Here is a 12584-nt window from a genome sequence, read left to right on the forward strand (position 1 = left end):
TGATTTTAAAGACTTCACAAATTAGCTGAATTGAAAGTAAACTGGCCCGAATCCTGGAGTCTAAAAACTGGCAAATATAGTATTTTCTTCCTTTAAGTGTTTTCTTAAAATAATTTTTGTTTGTATGATGTTATTGTGTAGAGTCTACAGTAATTCATTTACAGCTTATGTACTTGGCCTGTAACATTACAGGTGGATCTTAAATGCAGCAACACACAGGAGCGCTGCTGGAAATTAATAAATGTTCGCTGGGGAGGAACCGAGTTGTCGCCTTCACACTGTGGGTGTGAAAGTAAGCGTTACCTCTCCTTGGCTTTGGGTGGTACATGGTAAAGCCAAGTGGCTCAGTCTCGTTTGACTGCCTAGATAACTAGAGGGAGCAAATACAGCTGTACATGCTTTTGAACAAAAGTGTAATGTGCAGAATGCTGGACCGCACTGACCCATAAGTGCTCACATGCAGAAAAGAAGGAGCTGAATTCTACTGTGTTTTCCTGAGGGGCGATGGGTATGTGAGGAATGCTTGTCCAACTTGGGTCAGTGTTCACTGATCATACAGGGCCAAGGTATCCTCTACTATCTTTGAGAGATAACATAAGAAAGAATCCACCCAATCATCTCAGGCCTTGATTTTATACTAAACTAACTGTAAAAAAAAATAACTTTAAAACTTTAGCCTGAGTGCAAGTCACATCTGTAGTAGTGTCTGCAGGTGTGAAACACAAGGGTACTAACTGTGCCACATGTTAGTGTTCTGAGGAGTCAGTTTAAAAGGTTGGCCCCATATTGAGCCATGTTTGAAAGGTGTTTCTGGTAATACCATCAAGACAGAGTGCTAACGCACAAAGCATAAAGCCTCTGCCTCCACTATCTTCTGTTCACAGAGGCATTCTGTGTATATGCGTGAAAGGACATGCATGCACATGTTTCATGCGTGGATTCATGAATATCTGTGTGTGCATGCATGAACTCCTGCACAACTCCTGATTTTCGGAATTAAGCGTCTCCAGAAAAGCACAAAAGGCATACCATGCGTGCAACACTTTTCCAGCTTAGTGATCTGTTTATGACCCTTACACTCACCAAAAATGACTATGAACGACCACGACTTTGTTGCCAATAAAACTTGGGAAGGATTTTGTGGTAAGGTTATAGAGGACGAAGCAAGAATATGGACTGAACCAGAAGGAGAGAGAAAGACGGAGAAGGAGAACAGATGTCTGACATTTCAGTCTCGAAGAAAACCGGCGCATGAGCCAAAAAACGACTCCAGATACAGATGCTGCTTTGCTCTGCCGCTGAGCCGACCCGGGGACTCAATGATAAGCCAAAGGTATAAACTATTTGCCTAAAACCATCCAGTCGATAATCTGCCAACAAAGAAGCCACAGATACCTGCAGAACATCTGACAACATCCCGCAGCCTGTGCGTGGAGCGAAACTGATAAGCAGCGTGAATGAAAGAAGAGTAGGAAACAAATAAATTCCAAACCCCAAACAGAGGAGGCCGTGCAGGCATATGTGTGCCTGGCGTCTCATCGAACAGATACCCATTTATCTTTGACTGGCATCAAGGAAGAGTCCTGCCCACACCTGCCTATGGTATCACACCCAACACCCACAATTTGAGCTCTAGACTGAGGATCAGGGGGAACAGGAAATGTGTCAGAAGAGAAAAACAGTGATAAAGAGAGAGAGGGTGATAATGGAGACGATTATCAGTGCTTGGGCTGATTTGTGAAAACAAGCCACACCGGAATGCACTTCCGATATGATATTATTCTCTGTTCTGAATGCTGAGGTATGCTACCTCTGATACAGATGCAGAGAGAGTGGGTGGGGGAGTGGAAACAAAGAGGAGTCATAACTCAGGATAAGAACAAGTTTGGATGATGGAAAGAAAATAATCAATTTTAGTAATAGACACAGCTTTACTGTAGCTAAAACTTCTTTGAATTCATTTCATTTAAAAGCCTTAGAGCAATAGTTTGACATTTTGGGAAATGCACTTATGTGCTTTCTTGCCGAGAGTTAGATAAGAAGATCAATACCACTCTCATGTCTGTCCGGTAAATATCAAGCTACAGCCAGCAGCCTGGTTAGCTTAGCTTAGCCAGAGAGTGGTGTCGATCTACTCATCTAACTCCCAGCAACTATTCCTTTAAATCCCCGTAAGAACAGACTGACTCTACAGACTTATGCTCTCTCTAACACTCTCTCTTCAAGGCACCAGATAAGAGAAGGTGGAAACATTTACCTGGCACACCTAGAGCAGATGTTGAGTGTAACTTTGGCCTGCGGTTCAGGATGATAGGAGCTGCGTCCCTGGCTGAACTTACTGCCGGATGGAGCCAAGCCCATCACACCCTCCATACGCAGGTCATCCAGGTCCTCTGAGGGGGGAGGGAGCCAAAGAGACAGAGAGACAGAGGAAGGAGAAGGAAACCAAGGAAAAGGGGGAGAAAACAACAAGGAGAAAGGACAGTCATTAATCATGCTTTGGTCTCTCCCTTGTCAATATGATGCCCAGTGATGACAGTCTGCTTAGAGCCAAAGGAGCAAACAAGCACATCCCAATAAACAAACATTCTCAGCCCAGCCCTGCTGCTGTGCTCACTCACACGCACTGCACACACATACATTGACAAAAACATACACATTCAGAGGAAACAAAAAATAGTTATCAGCATCATCAACACAAAACTCTTTGTTATGGGGAGTGATGTGGAAGAGTCGATGACAGCGCCACATCATGACAGCACAGAAACAGGAAGGGTACATTAACAAGCTGAAGGCGAAGGGGACAAAGAACAATGAAGTCGGCGAGGAGAAATGAGCGGTAAGAGGGAGATGGAGAGCTGAAAAGTTGGGTTTCGTCTGATCTCTCCCTGTGTCCTCGAGAGCACACACACACACACACACACACACACACACACACACACACAGACCCTCTTCCCTCTGACTCTCTAAAGAAGTCCATATGTATCAGACACGCCAATATTGTTCATCCTAACCTCTTTGTCTGTTTTCTCTGCAGCCACAACAGTTATATGTGAACACACAAACACAGTGTTTTTTTTCCATGTTTATGTTAAATAACCTCTCTTTTTGTGTGCCTCCCTCTCTTTTCTAACATATCTGCTTTATCTCAACAGCTGTTCCCTGTGAGATGACATGGAATCCACATGGACCAATTGAAAGTTTGAAGTTTGGGTGTGATACAAGACTAAACAGGATCATCAGCTATCACATCTGAGTGCAAAATTTTCAAGACTCAGAATGCGACACACGTTTCTTTAATAGACACTGTACTAGCATGATAGGGAAAGAAAGCATAAATCACGCCAACAACAAGATTTATGAAAGAACAGCAGTGAAGTAGAATAATATGAAGTCAATGTTTTCTCTAGCAAAGCGGAGAATTGTAATGGTTCGTTAAATATAACAGAGGATCAAAGGGGAAAGTCTGAACGAGCCAGACCATTTTGGCTTTGAGTGCATCCTCGGGAGATAACATATTGCAGGACTTTCCGTGTTATGAGAATGAATAGTGAGTGGGTGTCTGGACTCTTACTCAGTTAAGTGTGCTGGTCAAGCTTTTTAAACACATGTTGAATCACACAGAACATTTTGACTGGTCACCATAACAATATTTGTCCCATTCTTCAGACCAGAAGAATTTAGGAGCTTTGCCAATGAAAGGGGTCACCTTCAGGACATAGTATATTTTCACCTCTCGCTGCCATTGTTTCTGCTATTGTACATACAGTGCAGTGCAGTTCATGCCTGTCTCTGTGTGTCGAGTCATTTGAAACCAACTTTGATACTTTTCACTTAGAGATCACATTACCTGGCCCCTGGTTTGGGAAGGGGGGGGGGTGCCTCACACCTTGAAAGAGGAGAATGCATGACTAATCACCTGGATGAGATTAGGTGACACTTGCTCATGAGAACTCTCTCCCTCCATCCATCAGCGTAGCGCACAGCCAGAAAATCTCACCTCCCTCCTTTGGGTGTCAGGAAATCATTCTGACGAGACACCTAAACACAGTGCTTCAATCTAATGCACTAATCTATGGCTCTATCCTGACCCGATACGCTAAACAGAAGTCTTGTGTTAGTTGATTCTTAGTTTAGCTTTTTCACAAACCACAAGCAAAAACAATAAGAATAGATGAATGCACAGTCTGGATTTTCTTACAGGTTTTAAACACTATTGCTACTGTGTTTTGCTCACTGGACGGTCCACCACATTGATCCAGACTGAAATGTCTCGACAACTATTGGATGTATCGCCATGACATTTGGTACATTTAGTGCTATTTAGCAAATGTTAGCATGCTAACTGGCAACACTAAGATGGTGAACATGGTAAACATCAAACCTGCTACAAATCAGCATGCTAACGTTAGCATTCAGTTCAAAGCACTGCTGTCCCTAGGTACAGTCTCAGTGCTGCTGGCATGCCTGTAGAAGTTTCTTGTTAACAGATAAGAACACAATGAGTACATAAATAAATATCTTCAATATATATAAAAAATAAAAAGGTAGTGAGGGGTGGATGTCAAAAAACCCTGTTAATATGCAGATTGATTCACATGTAGAGAGCAACCTCTGACCAATAAGTAAATAAATAATACATTAACTCCTAAAAGAGTAAAGCTGTTAAAAAATAAATATATTTCATGTCTTTGAAATGAAAACTTTTGCAATCATAAGTTCTGCATTATGTGCCTGAGTATGAGCCATTGACCATTTTCAATTAATTTAATCAGTCGTAACACCAACAAACTGACAAATGTTATCGTTATAACTAGTTTTGACTATATTACAATCTTTAACACCAAAACCTTTGCCAAAGGATCTAAAGCAATATGCCTCATCATGCCACTCACATTGTGTCCAGGCTTAGTGTTTTGAGGAGGACAGATACATTCCAGTAATACCCTTAAGCAGGGCAATATTAAATGTCCCATTCATCACAGTATGCATTGGAGGGGGTGGGGACAGAGAGAGCCACCAGCAATTTGGGCAATTTACTGGTCGTGGGAACTGCTCAAGTTTGGGCCTTCACCTTTTCCTCTTTTCTCTCTCTCCTCGTCTATTCCCACTTCCCCTTCTAACCATTTTCCCTTCTTTTGACTAATGTGGCATGCCAGATTTTCTTTGGGTCATAGCCTGTGATACAAATCATTACTTGACACTTGGAAACATTCACTTGCGAGGCTGCAGCTTTCATGAACTACCAAAAGAATAACAGCAACCGGCTCCGACCCTGAAAGAGAACATGACCTCAGTGTACACAGCTGCTTGTCACCTCCACTCCCATTTTGTCTATTAGACTTGTTTCGTTCAGCTCAAGATAAAATGACACAATGATGGAGAGCAAGACCTGTGTGTCTGAAGGAAGAGAAAGCTAATCTCAAAAAGGTCACAGTGGTAAACAAAGGCTTTTGTCTGGAGTGCATCCCACACAGAAAACAGATTAGACTGCGCCTGAATGAAATGTAGCAGAAGTTGAAACACTTATTAAAGAGTCACACCATTGTGTTATAGCAATGTGTTCTACATTTGCAACAGTTCCTCCTTTTGGCCAGATGAGACAAGAGAGACAACATTTCCTGATAATATCAACATTCACAGATGCAAACAGAAAGGGAAGAGTAACTCCTTGTCAGCCTAACTGGTTTGTGTATGCTTGTTTTTGGATACAGATCAGTTAATAGAAAAGGTTTACTACTACTACTACTGTAAAAGTGCACTTAGCCCCCACTACCCCTGTGTACTGTTGCTGCTCACTGTCCATGCAGTAGGGTACTGGGTAGCTTGCAGGTAAGGAAGTGTGTATGAACTGTATGACTCTGAACCAAGACATGGAAGGAAGGCAACTTTGCCTGGATAAATGTTGTAATTGCCTTTTTTTTGTAGGTTTAAAACTTCTTGTCTCTCTAAGGCTTTAAGAGTGGGCTTCATCTGTGCAGCAGTCTGAGTCCCAGCCATGTCAGCCCACAAGGCTGAATCCAACTCTGGGGAGGGAGAGGTGACAGATTTCTGTGTTGACACCACACTGAGGGCCTGTGTATGGAGTGCTAAAGTGATGAATGTGTGTCTCACGGGTTGGGGTTTGGGTGTTAGCATTGTAAATGACCGCTTTTACATGCACACAAGTATTCTGACGCATATGCTGACACTGTATCCTGATGACTAGAGGTCTGAATATGACTGCAGAAATAGTTTCTTATTAGGCAAGACAATGAGATTTATGTGGTCTCAAACACACAGAAACAGATATTTCAGATCAGAGTGCACTATTTAATTGACTATATTTCAATGTGTAGTAGATCCTAACTACACTATAAATGTAGTTATTGAAATTATGTTGAATTAACTATTATACATTATATAACCAAGACAAGTGGCTGTCTTTTCATGTGCGAATTCCCAAATCAATGCTCGCATTGAAGATTTATTGTGTGGAAGTATTTTTTTCTTCTCCAGGTCCAAGTACATACTCTCCATGTTCACAATAGAGCCCAGCATGCCTCCTACAAAATACCACCATGTTAAGTTTACAGTGTGTCTCCCCTGTGAGACCAGTTTACCCTGAGACCATGATAGCCTCCAAGGCCTCTGTCTAGACACAACAAAACGTCTGTCCACACTCGCCCGTTTGTCAGCCCGTCATATTTCCACTCCCTGGGCACCGGGGCAGCCATGCATGCTCCCCTAGTCTAACGATGAGACATGGCAGATAAATAAAATGTGCCTGAACTGGGGTAGGTGTGGGGGGAAATGGAAACTATTTGAGCGATGCAATCCCAACAAAAGGCCTGAGTAATGAGGAATTCCGTGCCGCAATCACTCACTCACAGTAAAGCCATAAAGGAGCAGAGCAGAGCGCACAGATAGTGTTTGTGAGCTTCTCTTTCCAAGTTTCCATGTAATTTAATGTTGTTTAGATAGCGACGGACTGACAGACTCTTTGCTGTTCTTCATATGGCTAAAAACAGAGCTGAAGTCATAATTAGCGCATTCGACTTCACAAGTAATATACACTTTCTCGGATGATGTATGCGGTGGAATCATCTAACGCAATACCCACATGTGCAGTGGGGAGACACGCACGCACACAGTTCATCTTCCGCACCAAATCCAAGGCATTTCATCAAGTACTGTGAGTTATTGTCTCATGTCTCTAAGTGAAATAATTGAATTTTCCATTCTTTCATGAGCAGTGACGACGTCCCACCACATAACACTGGGCTCTAATTAATAGTCTGCAAGTGATGGATGCCTTGCTCCTCGCGGTGTGCAGTCAAGAGCTGCACTCACTCACACACAGAGACCCACATGTGTGAGCAACATACTAGATATAGATAAAAAGGCAGCACATACTCAACCCGACACATACAGTGACACTTACAGACCTCACACTTTTGTTGCCCTCACACATACAACCAGCATTTGTTTTTCATTAAGCCTCGAGCACAAAGCCGCCACTCGGCGGTTAGTCGTCACACAGACATCTTTGATGTGAGTCGCGGCAGAGACGCATTTGTTTGGCTTTGTAATAAAAACAATATTCCAACTTACATTTCATAATTATGTCTCGGCTTTCAATTGCACCCTCCTCCCCTCCTGGCCTAAAAATATGTCTGTTAGGCTCCAAGCCCCCACAACTCTGAGTGCAGCAGTAAAAACCCTGATCAGAATCAGATGGGGACACACATGAGCAGGGTAACATCACAGCTCTGAGGCCTGTGGAAAGTCTTATCGCAGACCTTGGTGCAAAACTCCTTTTAACTCGCTTTCTAACCGCAAATATTGCAGAGATTAGGACGTCACCGTAGACACAGCAGAGCCTGATGCATTACAATGCCAGTCATTGTAGTTGGAAACGTGACTTGAGCGGTCTTGTATGTTGGAAATTTCAAAATCAATTATACTTTGAGCTTTAAGATTTTTTTTATTAATTTATAAAAAAAAATATTACACAGTAAATATATCAAGACACCTATCTGCCAGGATCAAGGCTGCCATCTACAGTTCAGAATGATGATTTTAATCACTTATAAAAGAATTAAGTAATCCATCAAACAGGAACGTGCCTGTACAAGAAGAGTCTAGAGAGTCTGTTGATGATAGAAGAGCAAGTTTAATAAAACAAACATAAATTAACATGAGTTATGGGATAATGCGTTGATGTAGTACGAGTGATTCTCTCCTTTGTCTTTGAATGTCTATATTTCTTTTGGAGATCTTTGTTTCCCTTGTTTGTGATAAACACATAGATACAGCAGCCCACACATCACTTCACACAGACAGAGGTGCAGCTTGACATTTGTATTCACACTCTCTCACACATACACACACACACACACACACACACACACACACACACACACACTACTACTGCATAATGACATCAAGTCTATAACTCTGTCTATTTGTCTCTTAAATCTTAATCTTGCAGCGGACAGAAGCCAGAGAACAGTGATGTAACTTTTTACTCTTGTACACAAAGCTGCACACAGCACTGTTGGGGGTCTTTAGCCGATTAACCTATAACAACACAATGCTTCTTTTCACACAAGTCCCTAATCTTTGTGTGCCTGTCATCTTTTGCTTCTGTCTGGCTACAGTAGCCACAATGCACAATCACTGTGTCCGTTCAGCTCCTTTCCATTCAAATAATCTGCTCGGCTCATCTACTGTAAGGCGCTTACGCACAACGGAGATACATACTGTACGCTGGCATTAGGTCATGCTCAGCGTAATGACCACTGCTAGATTTATGGTATGATCACAGTACTCTACTTGCCTATTGATAATTACTTCCAGTAATACCACCCTAATACCACAGCCATTTGCCTCTCGCTTAGCGTATCCATCTGCACTGTGGAGACTTTTACAGGCGTCAAATTGGGCGCAGTTAGGCTTTTACTGGGGACATTCTTTTCACGATCAGGCCTGCAAAACCTTCAGAGGTGAACCCAGCCCTTTCAAGCTTGTATTTCAAGTGAAATATTTAATGCTGAGGCAACTCACTGACATGTTCTCATCCACCTCCTCCTCTTGATACTGTGTTGTTGTTGGTTTACATTGTTTCCAGGGAAACTGTTGTGTCTTTGGTTGTTTGGGCAAGGATGAAGGGGGCAATGGGAGTGTGTATAGGGGGGTGGGGGGGGTGGGGGGCTGCTGACGTCAGGAAGTGCGTGCCTTGTCTGCTAACTCGGGGAATCTCAATGTTGGCCTAAGGCAGAGGACAAAGACACAGCTCTTAACCATGTTAGCACTGCAAGCAGTCCTTCACATGCAGGGACACATGTACAGCAAGTTACATTATCACATCAAAAGGAATTATAGTGAATATATAGAATATATAACAGTGGAAAGTAACAGTAAGCATTTACTAAATTATGGTACTTGTACTACACTTGAGCATTATGCTACTTTATACCTCTACTACTAAAAATATTGGTTTTTGCTCCACTACATTTATTTTACAGTTGTACTAGTTACTGTTAGAGTTGCCACCCGTCCCGTATAATATGGGAGCATCCATTACTGAATCAATACGCAATTTGTCCCGTATTTTCATGCACACCCTTCTCTAATGCACTACATTTTCACATGCTTGTAACGGCATGAGAAATAAAACCAAAAGAGTATTAAGTATAAAATCAGAATTCACGGAAGAGAATGATACCTAGAATGAACGCAGAAGCCCAATCTGCACACATGAGCGTGTGAGTGACATTTAACCAGTAACCCACTTGGTTGACATTAATATGCCAAAGTCTAGGACTGAAGGTGAATGAGATTTATTTTATAATGCCTACAAATACTTAGAGTAGCAGAGGACTTTGAAATTGATGCATACAAATTCACCAGAATGCAGGAAATGACCAGACCCCTTGATTTGTGTACCCTGGGCATGGGGCCGCTGGCAAGGTGTTGTACATGGGCACAAGGACACTAACATGATGGACACGTGATGTTAAGCAAAATGTTTACCATGTTTGCCATCTTAATTTAGCATGCTAACAATTAGTGCTAATTAGCACTAAACACAGTACAGCTGAGGCAAATGATAGTTTTGCAGGTTTTTGGTCATAAACCAAAATACTGGGCAAATCGAAATAGTAGATTAGATATCACCCTCAGAGGGATCTTTATGCAGTAGCATAGAACATTTTTCACTTAAATTTCAGGGTGGTAAGGAAAGTAAAGCTACTACTCTATTTTACATTTTTAAAAAAAACTGCCATTGTAATATACTGCAGGCAGCACTTGATCAAGGAAGATATAACATCCTCAAACAAAAGAGCCACACACAGGCACTGTAATTCATCCACTAGACCCTGCTTTATTCTGTGTATCAAACATCAGACGTAGCTTTATCATGTCCTCATCCCCATTAAAGCCTCACTGTCACTGTGAATCAGCAAGAGTGGGTAAAGCTACTCATGTCCCCCTCTCCTGTTTCAGGAATCATACCAGAGTGGGTCAACGGACTCATGCAGGGAGGTCTGAAGTATGGATGTTTCACACAGAGAAGCTTTGTTACTTTCTACTGCAATGAAAGTGTGCATGTGAAATGGCATGATACAGGACCTCTAAATAGAAAGTAGTGTCTGAAAGTGTCTACCAAGACAAGACTCTTAACCCTTGAACCTTCAATTACCCCATAAGCAGCCTCAAAGTGAGGAGGAAAAAAAGTTTTAAATGATATATCTGGTTGTTACAATTTTCATTTAAGCAACATCACAACATTAAACTTAATTGCCATATTGCTGCATTTTATTGGTGCACCATTGCATCAAATTGAAAAATGCAGACCTATTTTGTATCATATTATCCAAATTTCCAGCCTGACATATATAGTATGTCATATTCAGTTCAATATGAGAACCAAAAAAAACAAGGAGACATGCAAAAACAAACCGGTAGGAACAAGGAACATGTGAAGGCGTACACAATACTGGGGGCTCAAACACAGGGCACATGGTACAACAACAATCTGACACAGAACAAAGGAAGAACCCAGACTAAATACACTCAGGTAGGGGAGACAACGAGACACAGGTGAAACCAATGAAAACAATCAAAGACAGGAAGCAAAACTACCAGACACATAAGGGAGGGAGAATATTACAAAATAAAATAACAGGACAAAAACCCCAAACCATGACAGTATCATTGGAAACTTTGGAATCGAGGCTTGAATTTAAAATAAAGCTCAGGGGGTTTGAACAATTCTTGACTGAGCAACATGTCTGTGAGGCCTGACGGGGTTAAGTAGAGTAAAAATAGAGAAAGATGAAAGCTTAACATTCATATTATAATTGGACTCTCTATCACACCTAAAGAAAGTTTGTTGCTACAGAGGACAATATACTATATGTACTGTTAAAAAAATGGCACATTTCTCCACATTTGCATTAAAAAAACGTTTATGATGTTTTTCAATGCCTACAGGCATGTAAATAACACTTACTGAACAAACAAAAGTAGATATTGAGAATGTCTCCGAAATGGAATACTTCCACCAAGGATGACGAGAACACTAACTTTACAGTGGGGAACTGGCTAACTCGTCTCATTAACTTACCATAAAATAACACTGCAAGGCCAAAAACAGGGTGTTTCTCCCCACACACTGAACTCTGCTTGTTTCTTATTTCAGATCAGTATAAAATTGTGGTCTCACCGCCCAGCGAAAGCTAGAATCTTGACATTTTCCATGGCTTTACAAGAACATGTGAGTCATATTCATTTTCAATATGGTTTTGACTGCGGTAAATATTGAGCACAGAACTAATGAAAACAACTGGGAAAACACAGTGCCATCCCTGAGAGCAGCTAAACAATCAATAAGACTTAGCCTCTAAGCTGATTTTCTCCTTTTTGGAACAATCTGAACAAAACAAATCAACCTTAAGCCATGTCTTTGGTTTTCATAATTGTATTCAATCTGGACAACCTTGGCTAGCAGTACTATAAACCATTCCAAGTGAATCTTATTATTTTCTCATAAGCTCCTTATCCAGGTGCTGGCAAAACACACCCAGTTTGGAAAACCCTTCTGCTCAATATGGAAAAGGGGATTAGTTGCTAACTTTCTTTGTATCTTCTAAGCCTGCTTTTATTACACATTTTATTCACTCACAGAAGTTGTAGTTGTTGCACAGTAGGACAAACTGGTGCTCCTTTCCTGCCTCCCAGTGGATATTTTGCTATATGTTTAGAGTTTACTGTGGCTCTGAACTCTCCTATCCTCGTCCTCCAGAGGTTTGGCCACGTAATGACTGATCACATTCACACCATGGGACCTGTTCATTTCTCGCAAATATAACTGCTCTCATTTGGGTAGTGTGGATTTCTCTGTATACCCTCAATCAGCACATAGAGGCTCACAGCCAATTAGCAAGTGTGATGAACAAAGCTCTGCTTAACTGATAATACAACAACTACACAGAGAAACTACTGATGTGTATCTGGAGTTAACATATGTTCCTTTGGAATGAGTGTCTATGATCTGCATTGTGTGGTACAAGACTGCCAATATACCAAAGAAAAAA

General features: G+C 41.5%; 1 protein-coding gene across 1 annotated transcript in view; it reads right to left on the minus strand.

The window, feature by feature from the left end:
- lg19h8orf34 (linkage group 19 C8orf34 homolog) overlaps positions 1-12584 on the minus strand; it is a 58370-nt gene that overhangs the window by 21761 nt on the left and 24025 nt on the right. Inside the window, exon 8 of the mRNA XM_044177290.1 lies at positions 2258-2393. Coding sequence (XP_044033225.1) covers positions 2258-2393 — 136 coding nt within the window. The remainder of the gene's footprint in view (positions 1-2257; positions 2394-12584) is intronic.

This window comes from Siniperca chuatsi, linkage group LG19, assembly GCF_020085105.1.
Source record: "Siniperca chuatsi isolate FFG_IHB_CAS linkage group LG19, ASM2008510v1, whole genome shotgun sequence".
NCBI classification, from domain to species: Eukaryota; Metazoa; Chordata; class Actinopteri; order Centrarchiformes; family Sinipercidae; genus Siniperca; species Siniperca chuatsi.